The following is a 21,914-nucleotide window of genomic DNA, read 5'->3' on the forward strand; positions in this document are numbered from 1 at the left end:
TTTTAGATAATAAAGATTATTATAATGAATTATTACTCCATCTTCTACTATATTGCAATAAATAAAGCCTACTATACGTACAAAAATTAACATTATTTTCACTTAAATTGTAAAGAACTCATATTTCGTCTTATATTTGGGTCGGTGGTAATTTTATTCTAATTAATCTATTCTGATTATAGCTGAAGTTACGGTATTTCCTTATTATTTTATTTTGCAGGCAACTTAGTAATTAAAGTGTCATAATTTTTAAGGTAAAATACTTACTTATTAGAGGTAGGCGTAACAACCTACTCAGAAATTTAAACAGCAGTAGTAGGCATTAGTGATGCTGCACTTAATTATTTTTACGTGATACTTCTAGAATAGATATTAAGCTACATATCTTTTAAAAGTTAATTATGGGTCGTAGGTGCACTTTTTTACTAATTATAATTTGTCTTGGCTGGTTTAAAAAATTCCTTGTATTGTTTTCTGGATTTAAAAAATGCTTTTACTCCAGTAATAATTTTAGATGTATCGGAAATTTGTCTATTTCTTCTATGATCCCAATACGAACTTTATATATTGAAATGTAATAAACTTATAAAAACAATAACTAATGAGATTGCTTATAATATTATTACAAGCAATGAAATTGTATAATTATTATCTCTTGCTGTTTTAAAATCTCCAACCGCGGTAATAAATTATGCCCATATTGCTGAGGAGATGAGGTTTATCCCGAACTCTACTGCAGAAATGTGCATCATAACGACAATATTAACAATATTGAAGAATATTTACGTAAATAAGCTGGACAGAAAAATGTCATATTCTAGAATCGATTTTATTATCTCGCTTGGGTATGTTAGACCGACCATGCTATTTACCATAAAGGATGCCAGGGAAAGTCTCCCGATGGCACCGACCTCGCCGTATCTCCCGAGTATCAGGTCGAACAGATAGAACTGGGCACCATTTAGCAGTATTGCAATGCTGACCATGATCTGCCCTGATATGATATTCCAGCTGGAGGATTTCGAGAAATACCCTAACTGCTCTGTACCTTAAATCGCAAATAGGATCTATGCGAATATCGGCAGCATGATTGCGATGAACACCGCCAGCTTCTGCTAAGATTTGAAGCGGAAGCCAGCCAGAAATACACACATGAAGAGCGTCACGAGCGGACCGGCCAGCTTGTAGATTTGCTCGCCGAAGTCATGCACCACGTCTGACACCACCTGGTACTGCACGAAGTGAAACGAAAGCTCTAGGAGTGCCGCCAGGATGAACAGGAAGAAATGGGATGGGAGGTTGTAGAAGAACTGCGTGTACGTCGGAACCGCCAACAGGAAGAGCACGAGCACGAAGGGGACCATCGAGAAAATATTGACTGCGATCTACATGAAGAAGTCGTTGATGTAGACGTCCTGGATAGCGATGATAATGGCAAGGGCCTGGGAGAGCATGACGAATATCAGGTGCGGCCCGATCCGCTTGATTTGGCGCTTGGCATAGACAACTATCTTCCGCTTCCCGGCCTTCGATAACCTGAGAATTACGATTAGGAGCACCAGCAGGAGCAAGAATGAGAGCACCGGGACGGCAATCACAAAGGTCATGTATCCGGGGGAGATCCGCTCCACCACGCACTGATCGACCACTAAGATGAACCTTGGCCCGCAGTAGTCGCACTCCGCCACGCCCATCTGGTTTCGGAAGCACACCCCAGTCGGGCTTTGCAGCAGGGGGCAACAGCAGCGCGAGAAGGCCTCGGTATGACAGTCGCAGCTTATGTACCCCTGTGTGCACTCTGAACAGACCGCTCCGCCCCAGCCTTCCTAGCACTCCCCGCAGAACAGCTAGTTGGCCGTAGCTATGCAAGTGCCGCGCAGCTAGTCATTCTCCGGTGCAGTAGCCGTGCCGCAGTTGCCTTTGATATGCCCCAGCCCGGGCCTGCATACGAGGCACTGCTGTATGTTCATGTCGAAACTAAGACAGGGCGAATCGGCGCAAGTGACGAGGGTGGCGGTCTGGAAGCACTCGCCTGGGAAGTTCACGGCGTGTTGCTTGCACTCTGGGCCGAAGGTGGCTTCGACCGAGCACATCGTGCAGTTGAACGACTGACGGTGCGGACCGCACGTTGGACAGTAATAATCTCCGGAACTGTCTTTCCCGCATGCGGTAGATGACGCCTACAGGCAGTACCCACCCAGCAGCGAGAAGATGTCCTCGCACCGGAAGCAGTTGTGGGAGAGTGCGTGCCCTAGTGAGCAGGAACCACACTAAATAGAGTCGCCCGAGTAGAAGCAGCTCCCCTGGGTGCAGTCGGCGCACGGTATCAGGCACCGGTTGACGCCGATGACGACCAGCTCGTCAGCGGGCAGTATGTTGGAGCTGGTGTAACCGGGCTGGCAGTCGTTGCACTCGCCAGAAACATCGATTTGGTACCCAAGCGAGCATGTGGTGCACAGCGGCATGGCGTAGTTGTACTGGCACTCCTGGCAAAAGCTGTCTAGCGAGTCGACCGCGTTCGTGAAGCAGACCCCAGTGGCCACGTCGTTCCGGTAGTAGCAGCTTCCCTCCCTTTCCAGTTCTGAGCACTCATCGCATGAGGGACCCGCGTACCCCTTGTAGCAGCTGCACATTACTTATCCCTGGAGGGTGAAACAGTCGCCGTTGGGGTTAGGGATCGGCGGGTAGCACTTGTTCTCGTGGAGAATGAAGCCGAGGTAACAGCTGCTGCAGAAGTACGAGGGTCCCTGGTCGTAACACTCTCCAGCGCACTCCGGAAGTACGCACCTCGCCAGACACTGCTGACCCACGAGGACCTTCCCCGGGAGGCAGGAGGCGCAAACCAGTGTTCCAGCCCCGTTGCGGTAACACCCGTCGTCGGTCACCTGCACCTAGCACGCACCACCTGCGAAGATAAATCCGTCGATGCAGGCATCGCACTGTTAGCCTGTAAACGAGCCGACGCAGCTGGAGCACCGGACGCCGCCAGGAGTGTAGAAGCAGGTCCCCTCTGCACACGTAATGCACGGCTTTAGGCACCCGCCTAGGGCCGCCACAAACCCGTTAGCAGCATCGCAGACCAAGCACCCATCCCCCGTGTATCCTGGAAGGCAGAACCCCGCACATATCAGGCGCCCGGACGCATCAACGTAGCACCGGTCTCCCTGGCATTTTTCGCAAAGCTCCAAGCACTCGGCCCCAATGTTTATGAAGCCGGCCCAGCACCCCTGACAAGACGGACCCTGGAAATTATCTTTGCACGACGAGCAGACGATGCTACCGTTCTCGTAAAAGCAGTCTCCATTGCAGCCGTCGCATCTCACCAGGCACTGACCCAAGAAGCTACCGGTCCCCGCTTAGCACGAGTCGCACTGCTTTCCAACCGCATATTGGTTGCAGCGGCAGGTCTAGTCGTGCTGGCAAACCCCGTTAATGCAATTAGTTGGGAGGCACTGAAAAATACACTGAGCCCCAACAAGGAGATAATCCTGCGCGCACGAAAAGCAAATGGTCTCCAGAGCTATTTTGATGCATTTGCCATGTTCTATTTTCTCATCTTCAAGATTATGGCAAACCTCTCCATATAACCATTTATCCGCTGGACACTCATCGCACCTATTTCCAGCAATGCCTGCATTGCATGAAAAGCACTTAATGTCACATTTATCTGGAGGTAGCATGCATTCCTAGAGATAATAGCAGTCGCCAGTTAGGCATTCTGCACATTTTTTCAAGCAGAGCTCGCCATCTGCCTTAAAACCTGAATCACATTCCTGGCATTTGGGCGCTTTCCAGCCGATCTTACATGCAGAACATTCCCATTCACCACCATTACCGCTTAAATACACGCACCCAGCACCTTACGCGCATGCTCCGGCCAGGCAGACATTTTTACAGCCTTTATCGCTGCTTTTCGTACAGAACTGACAGCTTATTCCACCGAAGTGATCTCCACAGTGGCAATCCCCGTCCTCGCATCGATTGCCATTACATTCCTGAGAATTTTTACATACAAAACCATCACAAATACCGTCAATACTGAAATAGCCATCAGAACAAACGCAAAAGTTGTCAAGGACTTATCCATGGAAGCACTGAGATTTTTAATCTCCAATACAGGTTGCAAATCCTGTGCTCGCATCGCAACTAGTAGCCCCACCAATGCAGAAGGTGCAAAGGTCAATCTCACATTTATCACCGGAATAACCTGGTCTGCAAACACACCCAAAAATAGCACTACATGTACTACCTTTATTGCAAAAATCTGGAGGACATGTGTGGGTTTCGCAGTTCTTCCCACTGTAGTCTTAGTTACAAGTTAAAATTTTGCCATCGAAGATGCCGTGGCATTCACTATAACAAAGATTTTCTTGATTTTTAATATTTATTTGGACGCGTAGTAGTTCTTGTTGGATGAATGGTGGGATCTCAGGACTGGCGAGCTCCGCGAGGGAGGCTATTGAAACAGCAAAAAAATCTTATAGGCGCACCATACCATCATTGCGGAAATCGACTATCCACTTTCCAGTTTTTAATAGTTTGGTGACACCGGGACCTGATTACATTTCTGCTTTGCTGATTTATTGAGGGCTACTGATTTTCCCGGTACCTATCAGAATATAAACGTTTATCATATTGCTGTTTCGCTCGGTGGATATGATAGGTACATCGCTTTAACAGAATATCTCTGACGACTACTCAACAAAATTGATTATTTCATTATCTTGCGCTTCCTTTATCAGTAACACACATTTTTTGTTATTAGGGCTTATTAGTTTGAAATTGGCAAGCATGTTAATAAAAAATGATTTTTGCGCAGTTTGTGAAATTCCATTTATTATCCCTTATTATTTAAGCTTAATTTAACCACAAATAACCGCGAAGTTGAAGCTTGTTTATTATATAAGGTCGGATATTCCGCTAAATTTATTAATTGAGACTTAACTAATTTCAATATTATTCTAAATAATAATATGGTCAATGTTTGCCTTTATCATATCTTATGCCAAGCCGAATATAACACTTTTTTCTACATTTACCCCATCTGATATAGTAATAAAATTGCAAAATGACATATTTAACATAAACATAGCTTCAATTTTTAGACTTAATGGATAATAATTTACAGCAGAGGCTGCATAACTTAAATGTGTATTGCAATTGAACGAAATGTTTGTAAATTTGCAGTTTGTTATTAATTTGCCCATCCCATAATTGCTGAAACTTCCATTCGTAGATCCACTAATAGATAAGTTTAGAGATACCATTGAAATTGTTACTTCATCTAAACTATTGAAAAAATAAGCTATCTATTGAGACTTGCATTTTTCCATCTCTAACGTAGAATTTATTGAAACAAAACTTACCTAAATATTTTTAACATTACTTTCTGCTAAAAGGATTGCTATAAATGGTGTATCAGTCATAGTTAGGGATGACTATATTGCAATATTTGAAATATCTGCATTTTCTTCCACTATTTAGGATAACTATGTTATTTTAGTGGCTGTTTTAGAGTTTGACTGTAAGTCTATTGTTATTTTCAAGTTCTTAAGATTTCCAATTAGCTGCTGGCAAATACTAAAAATAGTAGTATGGGTTAAAGCAGAACTAGTGCTAATGAAAATCATTATTTCAGATTTACTTATAGTTTTTGTGATTTAAGAAAATCCATAGATTAGTGAAATTTCTCGCCCAAAAATTTTAACATTAATATTTAATAAATCAACAAATGTTTACATTGATACTCCATAAATTTATGTCGTTTCCATGGCATTAATTATTACAGAAACTGGAAAAGCACCCATAAGGTCTTAGCAGATTCCAAAAATTGTAGATGCCATAATAATACGTATATTAACTGATAATGATGTAGATTTTAGACTTTAAATACTATTTGATATACCATATACGTTATATTGTGTTTTCAATAAAGGAGTACATATAATAGAGAAATCGCAGCTTCTGAATTAAGATTCTATAACTTAAGTAAAAAATGTGATCTCGGCTAGATTAGTAATTTTATCACTTTGAATTTTGAAAGAAGTGTCTTAAAATGAAGCTGTACTGAGTTGTTCCATAACACGGAAAGAATCTAAGATATCAATTTCTACAGAGATTCTTATATTACTAAGAATCCCAGTAAACTTTTAAATTAACATGCCACCTCCTGGTATACTTAAAATTGTAAGTGTATTTCTAGCTCCTGAAAGAGTTCCGTTAAAAAAATTAACTATGGGTGAGCTGAAAATTGTTAGACTGATATCTTTTTCTATAACAAAATTATCATTTTACATAGTATTAAGTTGATAAAAACCATCGCCGTCAGAAAGTATAATCAAACTAAAAATAACTAGCATTTTCTATTTCAGTTTAATTATGTTGATAATATCCATTTATTGATTATTGCAAATTAATTAAACTATAAAGAAAATTTAAGATACTATTATTATTGCATATTAGAAAATTTTATAACTTATAGATTTATTATAGAGTTGAATAATAATTAATATGTATTTAAGACTCTTTTTATTATTGATAATATAATTAAATATAAATTATTTATAGGCTAGCATATACAATTATTTTATAATTATAGAATAATACTTATATAATAGCTTAAGTTTATTTTTATTTTTATAATTATACACATATATTCAATTATTTCATACTTACATAAAATCAAGTATAAAATTATTATTAACTAATAAATAATTATAGATTCTAGATATTTATATTTATTAAGAAAAGTATACTACCATACCAAATATAATTTAATTCTAAGAGCTCTATATAAGTAAATAAGATATAATAATATTTATTTAGAAGTAATATCTTAATAGTTTATATAAATTTATATCAACTAAACATTATAATACAGTAATATATATTATTGTTAATTATCAAATATTATAATAAGACAAACAATGATTATTTTATTAATTATTCGTCATGTTAAAATTTCAAGATTATACATCAAGCTATATAATTTCACATGCGATACAACAAATTTAGTCGCCTTCTGCATAGTTGTAGATTCTAATAGCCAAGACAATAATTTATTAATTTGATATGCAAATTCATTTATGTAGTTTTAATTAAAAATAGCTAATTCTATTGAAATAATACTTTAAATCACCAAATATCGAGTACGACATAATCTAGCAAATTTTAACATTCACCTCTTGATCCGCTACAATATTTAGGAATATGCCACTTATCAAAAGTCTGCATACGAGTCTTCAAGCAGATCACAACAGATATTCGTTCTTATATGTAATGAATCATCTCTATTTTAAGATCTGACTTCAAAAATTCTTGATTTGTGCACCATTGGATTTATAGGCGATAACATAACTTCAATATATGAATTTGTCTAGCGCAGTGCATGTTTTGACTGATGAATGCTTCAGAAATAACTATCTTGTTGCTAGCTTCTTAATTTTCATGTTGCCGATAAAGTAATGCTACCAAATATATTGTGTAAGCATATTTTGTGCAAAATCCACAGAATTCTCCAGTCTTCCACACGCAGCTTAAATTCGCTCTACGATCTCTTATTGACAGTAATTTCTATGCCTAAACATAGATCTATCAATAATCTAAGCCACGAATACCAACCAATGCCATATTGCGCTATCTTGCAATGAATAAAATTGACTCTATCACCAACTACTCGTATTGCTCCAATATCAACCAAATGCCCTAATAACGCACACAACTCTTCACAGCAAGAAATCCGCAATAATTCCGTATAACTTTCCTAATTACCACTCCAGAAACTAAAACTGAATTCTGTACAATTGATTATATTACTTAAAATTAGCTAATTTTCCACTCCTAAACTGTATTTTTCAGTATTTTTTTCGCGCTGGCCCCCGAAACGAAGCTGGAAAGTCCAAATTCAGTGAATTTCAGACCGTCTGAAACCAATTTTCCTGATTGTAAAACGCGAAATTAAGTGCCCAAATCCAAACATGTTCAAAACGCAATGTGACGTTTATTTCGACATTCGAATGCGAGTTATGGACATAATGGGATATGATGTTCGTTTTGCAGAAATTTTGACGATTTACCTTACAAAATTGATTAGAAATGTCCCAGAATTGGTCCATAAACTTGAATATCCTCGCTAAAATCAACTTTCAGCGCTGGAAGTTTTGCGGAAATTAGGCGGTCGGGAGAGCTGTTTTCGGAGTGAAGACAACCTCTATAGTAGTTTTTAGAGTCTTTCAAGACATAGCTGGTGAAAAATGCAGAATTTCGGCACAAAATAACCTTTGAAAACAGCTGCGCAAGTTCGTTTTCGCAGTGAGCAGAGGCTCATAGCGTCTTGCAATTTGCGTCCCTTGCAATTCGCATTCTAAGCCAATACGTGCGGGTTAAATTGGTATTGGGAGCATTTGCGGCCTAAAACGTCTATCGCTGTACCGCACCATTTGCGAGCCTTTATGAGTAAAAGTCGCAACAAAATGATGCGTTCTGAATATGCTAAACGAGTAAATGGTGAGTCCGGTCAGTGCTCAAAACCAGAGACTTTGGGGCTAAAAACCAGCAACTGGGAGTCCCCAAGAATGCAAAATTTTCGTTTAGGTTCATATGGTGATTTAAATCGTTAAAACCTCTAATTTAATCCCTTAAAGGATGTAATTTGAATTTTTAAAACAATTAAAGACGTAAATTTCAATCGTTAAAGATTCTATTTATATATCTTACGGGTTCTAATTTAAATCACTTAAATTGCTCTAATTTTAATTTCTTAAATACTTTAACCCATACCTTTAAATACTTAATCCATACCATTAAAGGCTCTAATTTGTATTGCTTAAATGCTGTAATTCCAATCAATTAAAAGCTGCAACTTAAACCCTTAAATACTTCAATTTGAATGAATAAACGGCGATAATTCAAATAACTTAAATCGCTCTAAGTTGAATTGCTTAAATATTCTAATTTAACTGTTTAAAGGTTCTAATTTGAATGACGTAAAGTCTTTAATTTAATCTTTAAAGGCGTAAATTGTAATTAATTAAAGACGTAAATTTAAACCCTTAAATACTCTAATTCCAGTCAACTTAAATGACTCTAATTTTTAAATTTCTCAAATAGGTCTAATTCACACCCCAAACGCTATTTTTTTCAACCCGCTAAACCATCAAATCCGTCCATTCCACGCCCTTTAAACCCCAATTCTACCTCAAACTCCCCCAAACCATCAAAAAGTCTGCTACCAAACGATTTCTGGAACCCCGCAAATGCAATTTTCCAAACCTCTCAAAGTGCTTAAACTGCTAAAATGCACGCCAGGAGCGCGAAATTAGCCTCTAAATTTAGTGCGTTCTGAGTGGAAAATTACGCGTTTTGGAGATTTTCCAGTCAAAAAATTATGGCGAAATGCGATTTTTCTTTACTGAAAATAACGGAAAGTACCGGACGGGTAATAGAAAAATTATGGACTTTTTAGCACTATTTAGAAGGTTCGAAAATGGAGAATAATTGCTGAAATCGGTGCGCGGGGGCTTCCCGTTTCGGTTTTTAGGGGTAGCGCAGGTCTGGAAGGAAATACTGATTATTATATGTTGAAATGTTAGTGTGAGATTTGGGATGGCAAATTTGGGGGATGTAGAGAAGGTAGAATGTGGGAAGTCATGGAATGTGGGAATGGGGTGGAAATGTAAGTTTTGGTCTTTTAAGGGTGGGAAATGGAAATGGGGCGCGATTCTGTAGTGGGTGGTGTAATTGGGGGTGGTGAAAGATTGCGTTAATTTTAAAGTTTAGGGTGGAATTTTATGGGGGAACGAGAAGGGATTGAATAGGGGAAGTTTGTTATGAATAATAAGGAGGTTGGGGTTAATTTTGGGTTAACATTTATTGGTAGTGAATATCTAGTAATGTGTAAAGATATATAAATGTGCTTAAGAGTAATAATAGAAATTTATGTTTTGGTGTTTTTATATCAAGCTAATAATTGATTTTGTCATTTTTTGATGTGGGTGTTTAATTAAATACTACTCAACAGGCTAGTATAATAATTATGTACAATTATATATGCTCCATTATTATTAAAACTAACTGATAAAAAGGAAAAACTCTAAGTTGAAGTGGTGATTTTGAAAATAAAAGATTATATGGAATAAATAAGAATATTAATTTTTTCTGAGTAAACCCGTAATACTAAAATTAAAACTATTTAAAAGTGTTAAAAATATCCTTTTTAGTAAAAGGTTAATATTAATAAAATATAACACACTATTACTGACTGGATCTGTAAAATTATTAGATTTTAAAATCTATTACTTTAAGTTAACCTAGATCTTTATTTATTTTGGTTAGGTAAAAACATAATTTGTATTTTTATAGATTTTCAGATTTATATATCAGTTTAGTGCATATTATTAACATTTAAATTGTTGTGTTTTTGTTACATAAACCAAAACTAAAGTTTATATATATAAATATATTATATATAATCGTTCGAATAAGTATAATAGAAATAATTATGATGATTATTTAAAAATTAGTTATATTTTGAGAACTGTTTAAAGTCAGTTACTCTGTCTAAAAATAATAACATGTTTTATTATACGCAATAAGATTTTATATTTAATAACTATCTGTTTTAATAATATATACTTACCTCTGTAAGTTAGTAATATTATCATTTTATTATTTTATAAGTATATATAATATAATGTTTCTCTTCCCATTATGTTATTATATTAATTACTTATAAATCTAATAATTGAAACTATTTAAAAACCAAAAAATTGTAATATCTATTTATATTGTTATCACAATGTACATAACAATTAAAAATGATCGTTGTTGTAAAATGTACGGAATCTAAAAATACGTGCCCTGTAGACAAATTTTGCCCAGCACCCGCCGAAGAGGAAATGGAATGTCTAGACTGCACTGATGATAAAATTGAATCAACTCAAGGGTGTAATTGTGTGGAGAAAGTTGCAATTAAAAGGTGCAAGGAATGCAATGAAGGATAATGCACAAAGTGCTTCGATAAGTCATTTATGAAAGCAGATGGCTCCTGCGAAGACTGTAGTTTTAACTGTGCTACCTGTGAGACTACCTAGGATAACTGTACCTCATGTAAGGCAGGATTTATATTGGATATGTAAACAAAAATGTGTGAAAGGACCTGCAAGTCCCACAAAGAATGCACAAGCAAGAATAGTGGTTACTGTGACTTCTCAGTGGGATAATGTAAAGCTTGCTCAGATGGTTGCCGCTCCTGTGCTTCCAAGACATTTTGTGCCTAATGTAATGACTCAGAGGGAAAACCAGTACTTACTATAGATGGTACATGCACAGCTGCTTGTGCTGGTATTTAAGATGGAAATTACTGCAAGAACGGAACTGCCACAAAATGTGAAGGTAGCATTACTTCAGAGTGTAAATGTGGTGAGAAAAAGAGCTGCGCTACTTGCAATACTGACAGTTCAGCTTGTGAGACATGCCTACCGAATATCCTAAAGAATACAGATGGTGACTGTAGTGATTGTGCATAAGGATACGAATCTGTTGGGCTCTTGTGCATATCAACATCTACATTGGAAAGTAATGGTACAAACCTTGGTGGGGGTGCAGTAGCAGGAATAGTAGTTGGAGTTCTGGTAGTTCTAGGAACTGTTGGAGGAGGTTTGGCCTACTATTTCATCAAAAAGTCAAAAACATAGAAGTTCTAAGCAGGTATGGAGGAAAGCACATAGAAATAAGCTCCAGAGTGAACATAATTTTATGGTAAACATTGAATCTCAGAATAAGAAGAATTTTGCATAAATTTAAATATAATGTATGCTTTTTACGTTACACATCTAGTTAAACTTCATTATTTTATGAAATAATGGAGAATAAGTGCTAATTAAATTATTTTACATATAATTTAAATATAATATAATTAGAGATATAATTTAATAAAAGTACTAATTGCTGTATATGATTAAGTAAATATATTTAATATTATCAAATTTAGCTAATAATTATGATAAAATCTGATATGATAATTTAATTCACCTATGTTAAGGTAACGTAGACACTTTTTTCCATAAAGCGACATTGATTCATCTGACTAATTATATATATTCTACATGAAATTCGATGAATCAAGGCGAGTACGAGACACTAAAAATGTTATGGGAGTTATATGGAATTTAGTTAGAAATACGATTAATTAGTGATATTTCGTCGTTCCACAAGAAATGAAAAACATCAGTCCAAGGCACCTCTTTATGAAGAAGTTGTCTCTTAAAGTATTACCATATATAAGGTAATAAAAAGTTAATAATGCCTCATTATCACCTGTTAGTCCTACACGATAGCATCATACACATAATATTTATAAAAATAAAAACAGATCTGACTCTCTAGATATTAGTCAAAGTAATATAACAGAATCATTAAATGATCCTTATTCAGAGAGTAGTGAAATTTCTATTTGGGTTATAGACTTTATTTTTAAATAATAATATTTTTGTGTGTAGTAATATTGAATATTGCTCTGAAGTGATTAAAATAGTGATAAAATACGTTACTTAATATAATTTTATTAAATAAGGCAATTCTACACTACTATCAAGTTAAATATACCTCTTTTAACTACATAGTAACATATAAATAATTATTTACCTGTTAATTGTAGTATTCATCCTGATACAACCTCAGTTTTCATTATAAAATAAATTACGTTACTACTAGGTAAACTTTACATATTAGAGTAAATAATTTTCCTTAAAGGCAAATAACACATTCCAATTTTCATAAAATGCTACTTATATTATGCGACAGCTCAATACGGAAAAATACAAAATATCTAACAGTTAGCTAGTCTCACTTTTTAAATCCCAGACGCGGTTCATTATTATTTTAACTAATCATTATCCTAAATTATTAACTGTATATATGTTTATTTTATATTTTATTTCTAAAAACAATACACACTAAATTAAAATTGATGCGTATACCCTTAATTTTTCATTTCTATGAAGTTAAAACGTAAATTTTAGTTAATATATCATATGAAAGCCCGATATAAATTAGAATAAACTTATAGAATAAAAAATACGTATTTTTGAATGTTATGTTCTGCCATACTGGATTTCAACCAAACCAGAAATTTACATTGCATTATTATATATTATTATAAATATATTTTCTGAAAATCTGTTTTTAAACATTTCACTTCGAAACATCCCAACCACAACATAAAAAACTATTTCTATTCCTTATTTTTACTATTTAGCTTGCAATCTGCTTCAAATTTACTAAAACCAATTTTTATTATATTATATTACATTATTATACCATAATAATTATTAAATTCCGCTCCCAAGTTAAATATTTTTATCACATCATCAAAAATCCCGTAGAATTCTAATCAATTTTCATTATTATTATATCATAATATCACAGTTTCTAAAAATTTAAAACCGAATTGCACCATCAAGTTTACCATCTAAAGTTTACATTCCCCGCAATATCCAAAACTTTCCATTTCGCAATTCCTCAATTTGCAGACCATCGCCATTTTCGATTTCTACCAAAATTTCGATCTCAAATTGAGAAACAATTAGACTTTTCGCTTCCAAAACGCAAATTGCGGCCGTAACGTTAAAATGCGAATTTTAGAAAACTGAAATTGCGAAAATTCGAGCCGCCGAATGCGTTTCTCTTGTCAGCTCGAAGCTGCGCTAAAGAATTTTTCTGGGGTTCAAATTTTACTTAATTTGAATTTTGACGTCGAAATCGGAAGAATGGCGCAATTTGGCGATTTGGGGGCTTAATGGTTTAGTTTTTGCACTATGTAATAATAATCATTATTATATCAAATTAGAGGTACTTGCTAGTTTCAAAATTTTGAGAATGGGCGAAAATTTGGTAGTTTGGGTTGAATGTGTTCAATAATGAAAAATAATGCTAGTTCACATTTTTAGAGTCATAAGGTGTTAAGGGCGCAGAAAGTAATTACTCGTATCGGATTAATCGATTGCTTATTGAGGAAATACGTAATTTAGGGGTTGATTGCGTGAATATTTACTGTAAATGGGTTTTTGCAGCTGTTTAGCAAACTAGTTATCTTTTAAATTATTATTTCATAATATAAGTATATTATGCTCAAGAATGAGAATGAATGTTAATATTTAGTAATTTATATTGATGTAGTAGAAGAAGAATTAGTAAATATCGTTTGAATTTATCTAGTTAAAGACTGAATATGATGCTAATGGAAATGAGTTATTTTGCACACTCCATAATACTACCCATCTACTATACACATTGTGTTCAAATAGATTGGACTGTGTTAAACTTTAGAATTTAATTATTTAAAGCATAGTTAAAAGTGTGAATTATAGTAGGCCTAAAATATATTAGTTTATTATTGTAACACTTTATCATATATATTTTTAGTATTTATTGAATTTACTGAATAAAACATCTACATTGCATAAATAAGCAGAAGATAAATCTGATTCTAGTATTATATGTCTTTCTTGCCCACGTCTGTATAATACATATTATGAAAAATAATCCTAAAAACTTGCAATGATAATAATTTTATGACTAAATCAATATATTATACTAGGTTAATAACAAATATTAGAGTTAGTTTAATGTAAAATTTAATTATTTAGAGATTTTGTTTAGATTTAGTAAAATTAGAATAAGATTACTTAATTACACTAAAATATAAGAGGTAATATTATATACTTTATTAATAAATATTATTACCATAAGTATATATGGAATACTATAAGTATCTAATTAAGTTATGACTTTAAGATTTTTACTCATGTAAATTATTTTGAAAGCTACTTCATATTAAATAGCTCGAATATTTTTAAAAGTAAAACACAAATTAATTAAAAGATAATAATTCGTATCATTTGATCGTTATGCCGAATTTATATTTGAGTGAATAAGATTTCATATATTTTATCTCAGATTTAATTAATAAAAATAGAGTACTCCACACGTATTTATAATTTTTCATATAATTATATACATATATTATTTTAACAGATCGATTGGAGTGTGAATATTTATGAATTCTACACAAACTGTATTTAATATACAGTAATACTTCCTTAATGGTATATTTTGACATTCTAACAAAATGAAAAAGGTTAACCATAGAACTACGTATTTAAAAAAATCATCTCTTAAAGTTCTTCCATCCATAGATTAATAAATATAAAGTAATATTTCTTTACCACCAATCAGTCCTTTAAGGTATAAGCCACCATCTATCCAAACTAGAAAATTTGCAAGATGTGATTCCCTTGATATTAGTGTAAGTTTGCGCGTTGAACCACTAAGCGAATGAATTTCGGATGATAATGAAGTAGCTAATTGTACCATAGAGTCTTTATAGTGGTAATTATATTATATATAAAAGGTACAAGGCAATTGAATGGATTTACTACTAGTGTTGAAACTATTTAGTATTATCTTAATTTCTAGCTTGGTTGGAGTTAATATTATTAGTCATAACATTTAATTATTTTTGATGAACTGTATTGGAGTATAAGTTTATGATTAAATGTAGTTTGCATCTTGGTTAACAGTATATAGTTTTTAAAAATTAAGTTTATATGCCGGTAGATTATACTTAATAGGATTTAATATGACTTATAAATGTCTAGCTCTAAAATTTATTTCGATACATTAGTACTTTCATACATTCAGATAATAAACTTTTATTAATTACATTATATCAAATAGTTCATTACAAGAATGAATTATTTTATTAAATTTATATTTATATATAATTTGATAATAGCTGACCTAAATATTAATTCTAAATATATTTCTCTCGTAACATATATTGTACCCTCATAAACGTTATAAATAGTATAAAATGAAATAATAATATAATAAATACTACTATAAAATAAGAGAATGGATTGCAGAATAAGTTTATATGTTTAACTATGCACTATATAAAATACATATTAATAATTATTTCCAGTCATAATACAATATAAATGTTTATATAATTAATTTAATAATATCTTAAATCCTAATATTTATAATATTTATAGTAAATGTATAAATATATGTGTGGTTATAAATTTTAATCATGTTTTATAATAGTAAATCTATTACTATTATTTTTTTCATTTGAGTTTTTACTCTTTTATTTATCTAATTTTATAAACTTTACCTATGTTAATGCATATAAGCATATTACTGTCAACTGGAAACATGCTAAATAAAATTGTATTTTTAGATTTTATCTGAATTATTTATTAAATCATTTGCGTTAACGTTGATAAATTGTTTATAAGCCGTAATATTAATATAAGTATAGGCATTATTAATGACAAATAAGATAATATGCTTATAATTTATAGTTTGAGAATAATGTTTTCCCGGAGTATTTCAAGTAATTAAATATTAAGTAGTAAGTTACCAATATTCAGAAGTAAATGATCATATTTGATTCATAAATACAAATCATCTATTTTTCAAGAATCTGGAGTAGTAACAGGAGTTAAAGAACTCTTGATAAATCATAGGTAGTTAAAAATATTTTTAAAGTTGCTTAAAATATACACTTTATTATAATAGTATACCCATAACTAATAATAAAACTTTAAAAGATATGCATCTTTACATAAAATCTTGATATACATTACCACAATCAGTTATTGTAGCATCTGTAATAACTAATACTATTCTTTAATATATTGATGGTATTTTTATTTTGACATAGACAACAAAAATATTATATATAAGAAGTACTGAAACAAATTATTACAAAACTTCCTTAAAAACAAACTACTAACCATATACCTTAGCTTTATCTAGTATAGGATGAAATAAGTTAATAAAATGCCTTATAGGCCAACTTATAACAATATATTCTTGAGAAAATATTAACGTAATTTTATAGTATTTTATTTTTTAAAATATGCAGTTATAATCAAATAACGTAATATATTCGAATTTTCATAAACTTATAGGTAATTGTAGATAAAATTCATTATATTCTGTTATTAAGATTTACAGTTTATTTAAATTAAGGAACCTAAAGTAACATAGATACTATGTGAGTTTAATTTGTTTATGCAAAGGTATTTTTTAACAAAATAATCCAATAAGCACAAATATTTACTATGAACAATTATAATTATAATATTCTCATTTATACTATTAATTATATATTAATTATTAAAATAGTTACTTTTTCACTAAAAATAACAATAAATTAGTATCATTCATCATTACAATCTATAGGTAAAAGTAGAAATCTCTGCTATTTTCTATTAGTAAATACTTATTTTCAATGATTTATTCTGCTTCACTTGCTATGAAACATAATTAAAGTTAAAATTAGAATAAGATTATACAAATAGCAGAATATCTAGAAAGAAAACTATTGCGATATAATAACTAAATTCATTAACCAACACTAAATATATAATTATTTATAGTAACTTAGTAAATAATTTCTCCAGATTTTAAGATTAGCCAATTGTCTATAATATTATACTAACCATTATGTATATAATAATATATTATATTATAGTTGTAAGCATAAACTATACAAGTAGCAAGTTAATTCAAATATTCCCAAAGCATATAAATAATGACAATTACAAATAGAATAACTACAATAACATTTTGAGGAAGCTAGATGGAATTATGATATTTCAGTATTCAAAAAGTTGACTAGATTTAGTGGAAAAGCTGTCGTCTCGCTCAAAAAATAGAATGAATAAATAATACTTTTATATTATTTCTTATCATTTAACATTTAAATATAAATAATTTAAATTGCATTTATAGGAAAGTGTATATATAAAATTTCTCCAAAAAATTTTATTTTGACTATACACATAACCTTAGGCTAGTATATATTGATTACTAGTTTTAATGATATACTTCCTAATATTTGTTACATATATGTGTATTTAATTAGGAAAACGCACATATTCCAATAAATATATGACTTTTTGAAAGGGTTCAATTAGCAATGATTTGCTCGTTAGGTATAAATAATATATAGTAATAAACATGCAATTCAGATAATTTTAATGCAGATATCAATGTCCCCCAAAACATTACACATTGCACGAACTACATCTTCGTATTTCTCGTATTGTATTTCAATGTTATCAATAAACGCAGTTGGAGACGGCCCAGAATTTAAAATGTCATACGCATATCTACTATCAGCCTCGATATAAGGATTTTCGCTCGCGCATGTTATAATTTCAGTCCAGTCAGATGCAAAGCACTGGGAAAGACTGGGTTTTTACGCATAGCATAATGAGCTCTCAACGAAGTCCCTTTGGTACATAATTCTTTCAGCACAGGTCATAACAGAGTCACCATACGCCTCCCACTGTCCGTGCATTGCGTACGTTTGGAACACAAACCCTTCAACTGGAACAGAAAGTGGAAGGAACACGAATTGAAACTTGCTTAAAATCTGGGGATATTTCAAGCTAATAGGACTTAAAATATCTTCAAGAAACTCCGTGTAATCAGGACAGTTAGCCATTCCGGTCACAGTCAAATTGTGCTCAAATATTTATTATTGAATAATTTTAAAACCAGAAGTTTGAACAAATTCTGGGAGAATGTCACTGGGCTTGACTTCACTGCCGAAATTTGCATCTGATGCACTTATTGTAAAGTTGTTGAATAAAACTGCAATTTCAGTAAGCTATTTGTCAGAAATACAGTGAACTTTATGTTTGATAGCTTCGCAGTCAATTTAGACGTTTTCATAACTCGCTGTTAAACCTATAAAAGAGTAGTTTTGTGAGTTTTTTATTTGAATATTAAGCTCGAAATTAACAGAATTTCCTTATTAGGTAAGATTTAAAATTTATACCAGGAAGCAGTCTGTTGTAGCACTACGCTCATGCCCGCAGAAGAAAGAAGTATTTGTGAAATCCATAAAAATATCTGGAGATAGGAGGCTTATATCGTTAAGAGAATAAGGAAATTTGTATTAAATTGTTCCTACAGCGGCAATAATACGAATTGCAGATGAAAACTGTTCGGGATGGGGAACTTCATTTCTGGTATAGGAAATATCAAAAACTTGTAGATTTTAAGGACTATTTCCTGTAACAATTAACTCAGTACTAGCAATACTTAGTTATTTTAGGCCTAACTCTGCTTTAATGTTGATATTTCCACCTACACCAGTTCCTGTTACATCGAGAATAAGCAGCTACCCGTTGAAAATGAAGGTAAATTTGCTAAGATCATTGTGCGATATTTTTAAAACTGTTGATTTGATCTATATAGTCTCAATTTACTATGCAACAAGACCTAACATTGCGAGGTCTAAATCATCAATATTCAAATAGCAAGATAGGAAATCACCCTTTACTTTAGAAAGTGAAGCTCTTAGTGACTTAATTTCAGACTTACATATATTAGTAGGCAATGAAGTAATGTTTGTGTTCCGAATATGGAAGTATTCTATGGCTACAGGTACAGAAGGACAAGGGCCGAAAATATTATTATGGGAGAGATAAATTTCCTTAAAACTAGTATTAATAAAGCAATCAGGCAAGGTGCCCTGTAGATTATTACGCGTAAGGTCAAGTACTACGGGAATTCCATCCTCACACTCAACTCCAAAGCGCTCACAAATATTATCAGACTGTTGCCAATTAGCACTGCTTTTCCACTATGGTCCTCCGGCAGACGTAAATAGCAAGTCCAGACAAGATATTGTGTCTAAAAGAGTGAATAACATTAAATAGTACTATTGTAATAAACATTATTTAATATATATTTACTATACTATTTATATTTTGATTTATTTCCAGATTTAGGGCAAATATATTTTTATATAGAATAAATACTATTTTTAGCTTAAAAAATTTAAATGCAGTTATGTTCTCATTTTTTGAAACCTAACAATAACTTATAGGGCAAAGAAGTTATTACTCTGTTACTATTTATAACATTACTATTATTTCAAGTTTATTTAGAATCTAATAGTAATTATAGTTAGCATTCATTATTTAGCTTAGCCTCTTTTACTATTAATGTTTCTTTTAAAAATTACACAATTATTATAAACTAAATTACTAGTTTAATACATTTCCTATAAATGCAGATAAAAAGTCCCTGATTTTTATATTGAATTAGCTTATCGAACCCAAAGATGTCTCACTTGCTTATTACAATGTCTAGTAAAAATCTATTAATATTCTTGCTCAAAATTCACATTAAGTTTATCAAAAATATTTTAAGTTATGAACTGTTCAGATTCAATCATCTTTTTCACAGTCACCTACAACTTTTACTAGCATTATTAATCTTACTAACAACCTCTATCAGCCACGATCAAACATTATTTGCCTTTCTGCCTATTTTCTACCTCACCACAAAACCCAACATTGAGCACAGGCCCAAAAATAATAAAGCATTATTATATGCCTTTACGCCTTTTAAACACAAAAACCAGTTCTACATTCTAGCCCTAAATTCTTCGACTAGCCTCATTTTGCTCTCTATTATGCAAAAATCAACTTGCAAATGGCAGTCTTATTTTACAATAAACGTGCCCCATAGATCATTATTACTCACATTTTACCTTCACCAAAAGCTGTCATTCTGCTTCATCTAAGCACTTAAATCTTAAAATTTAGCTAACAATTTTGCAAAAACCTTTCATTTTCCCAGCCCTATTTGGTTCCATTCAAACACATTTTTGCAGGCCAAATTGCTAATTTTGAGCCATTTTCGAATTTTTCCTTCAATTTAAGCACTGAAATTAAGACGATTTTCAGGCCAAAGTTCGCAGGCGAGCCGGTTCATTTGAGTGTGAAATTTGTGTTTTTAGCTATTAAAGGAGCCGTTATGCAGTTAAAATCGTTAGTTATAGATCGATTTTAACTAGTAGTTCCTTCATTTTTAGGTAGAAAAGCGATTGGAAAAATGCTAAATCAGTTCATTTCGACGCAAAATAATCGCTTTTTAACCTCCAAATGACCCCCAAATTTAAATATTCTTGGAAATAATAAACCAGTTCCTTCTGGACTAGGAATTTGCGAATTCGTCTCCGTTTGGGGCGCAGAACGGCTTCGTAATGCTGAGATTTTGGATAAAGATAATTTGGATCATTTTGAGGGATTTTGCGTGTTTTGATTGTTTCCATTTATGATATAATAATAGAGGTGGAAGGAAAATATTATATCAGTTTATCAGAAGATATTGACGATGATAGATTAAGTTAAATGGTATAAAAGGTAATGTTTCTGTAAATCTGAGCGGAATATTTTATGAAAGTTTTAAATTTTAGGAGCTGACGGAAGATATGTGTAGAAACTGAGTTGGGTTGTTTCTAGCTTATTTACTAAGGTTGTGGTGGAGTTAAAATGTATGATTTGCAATAATAGGATACGACTATTATTATGTTCGTCTAGAACATTTAGTTTAGATTTGGTGTGTCTATGTTTATAAATTAATTTTTATTCAGAAAAATTCAGTATATTCTAGCAAAACTAATATATACATCCAGAAAATCTCGGTGATCTTAGAATACTATGTATAATAATGAAATATATAGTAGTTTAAAGATTCAGAATATTAATTTTTAGTTTATTTGGTTGTAAGTCCTGTTTGTGTTACAAAAGTTAATGGAGTATTCGTTATAGCGACGGTACTAGATGAGATTTCAGATATAATTTGAATGACTAATCAAATTATATCCAATTAATGTTGGTGCTATATAGTTTATTCAAAGATAGATGAAATCGGATGGAGTACATATGAATTAAAGGCTGGGCAATAATTTTTATAAAAATCATGTATGGAGAACCTTTGTTCAGGTGGGAGTGGGTACAAGTATTTACGAATTATAGTGGAGTGTTCTAATATTAGAAGGCAATAAAAAGGCAATGATGTTCATGAGTAATATACAC

General features: G+C 32.5%; 8 protein-coding genes across 8 annotated transcripts; 4 read left to right on the forward strand and 4 right to left on the reverse strand. All coding sequences in view use genetic code 6, as the record gives it.

Annotated features, from left to right (window-relative positions):
* Nucleotides 1-98: 98 nt before the first annotated feature.
* On the reverse strand, nt 99-6,395 carry SS50377_25158 (Transmembrane domain-containing protein; the record flags this gene model as incomplete). The annotated part of the gene is made up of 1 exon (XM_067908992.1): nt 99-6,395. One exon carries the CDS (start codon nt 6,393-6,395, stop codon nt 99-101), a length of 6,297 nt encoding a protein of 2,098 aa, XP_067763813.1.
* A 1,004-nt stretch (nt 6,396-7,399) lies between these two features.
* SS50377_25159 (uncharacterized protein) lies at nt 7,400-7,996 on the forward strand (the record flags this gene model as incomplete). Its single annotated transcript, XM_067908993.1, has 1 exon — nt 7,400-7,996. One exon carries the CDS (start codon nt 7,400-7,402, stop codon nt 7,994-7,996), a length of 597 nt encoding a protein of 198 aa, XP_067763814.1.
* A 256-nt stretch (nt 7,997-8,252) lies between these two features.
* SS50377_25160 (uncharacterized protein) lies at nt 8,253-8,654 on the forward strand (the record flags this gene model as incomplete). The annotated part of the gene is made up of 1 exon (XM_067908994.1): nt 8,253-8,654. The coding sequence occupies one exon, from the start codon at nt 8,253-8,255 to the stop codon at nt 8,652-8,654; it is 402 nt and encodes a 133-aa protein (XP_067763815.1).
* A 921-nt stretch (nt 8,655-9,575) lies between these two features.
* SS50377_25161 (uncharacterized protein) lies at nt 9,576-9,971 on the forward strand (the record flags this gene model as incomplete). The annotated part of the gene is made up of 1 exon (XM_067908995.1): nt 9,576-9,971. The coding sequence occupies one exon, from the start codon at nt 9,576-9,578 to the stop codon at nt 9,969-9,971; it is 396 nt and encodes a 131-aa protein (XP_067763816.1).
* Nucleotides 9,972-10,814: 843 nt separating this feature from the next.
* On the forward strand, nt 10,815-11,744 carry SS50377_25162 (Cysteine-rich membrane protein 2; the record flags this gene model as incomplete). Its single annotated transcript, XM_067908996.1, has 1 exon — nt 10,815-11,744. One exon carries the CDS (start codon nt 10,815-10,817, stop codon nt 11,742-11,744), a length of 930 nt encoding a protein of 309 aa, XP_067763817.1.
* Nucleotides 11,745-13,566: 1,822 nt separating this feature from the next.
* On the reverse strand, nt 13,567-14,109 carry SS50377_25163 (uncharacterized protein; the record flags this gene model as incomplete). The annotated part of the gene is made up of 1 exon (XM_067908997.1): nt 13,567-14,109. The coding sequence occupies one exon, from the start codon at nt 14,107-14,109 to the stop codon at nt 13,567-13,569; it is 543 nt and encodes a 180-aa protein (XP_067763818.1).
* Nucleotides 14,110-15,166: 1,057 nt separating this feature from the next.
* Nucleotides 15,167-15,679, reverse strand: SS50377_25164 (uncharacterized protein; the record flags this gene model as incomplete). The annotated part of the gene is made up of 1 exon (XM_067908998.1): nt 15,167-15,679. The coding sequence occupies one exon, from the start codon at nt 15,677-15,679 to the stop codon at nt 15,167-15,169; it is 513 nt and encodes a 170-aa protein (XP_067763819.1).
* A 2,361-nt stretch (nt 15,680-18,040) lies between these two features.
* On the reverse strand, nt 18,041-19,738 carry SS50377_25165 (uncharacterized protein; the record flags this gene model as incomplete). The annotated part of the gene is made up of 1 exon (XM_067908999.1): nt 18,041-19,738. One exon carries the CDS (start codon nt 19,736-19,738, stop codon nt 18,041-18,043), a length of 1,698 nt encoding a protein of 565 aa, XP_067763820.1.
* Nucleotides 19,739-21,914: the final 2,176 nt, after the last annotated feature.

The sequence above is a fragment of the Spironucleus salmonicida genome, chromosome 5, assembly GCF_000497125.1.
Source record: "Spironucleus salmonicida strain ATCC 50377 chromosome 5, whole genome shotgun sequence".
Classification (NCBI taxonomy): Eukaryota; Fornicata; order Diplomonadida; family Hexamitidae; genus Spironucleus; species Spironucleus salmonicida.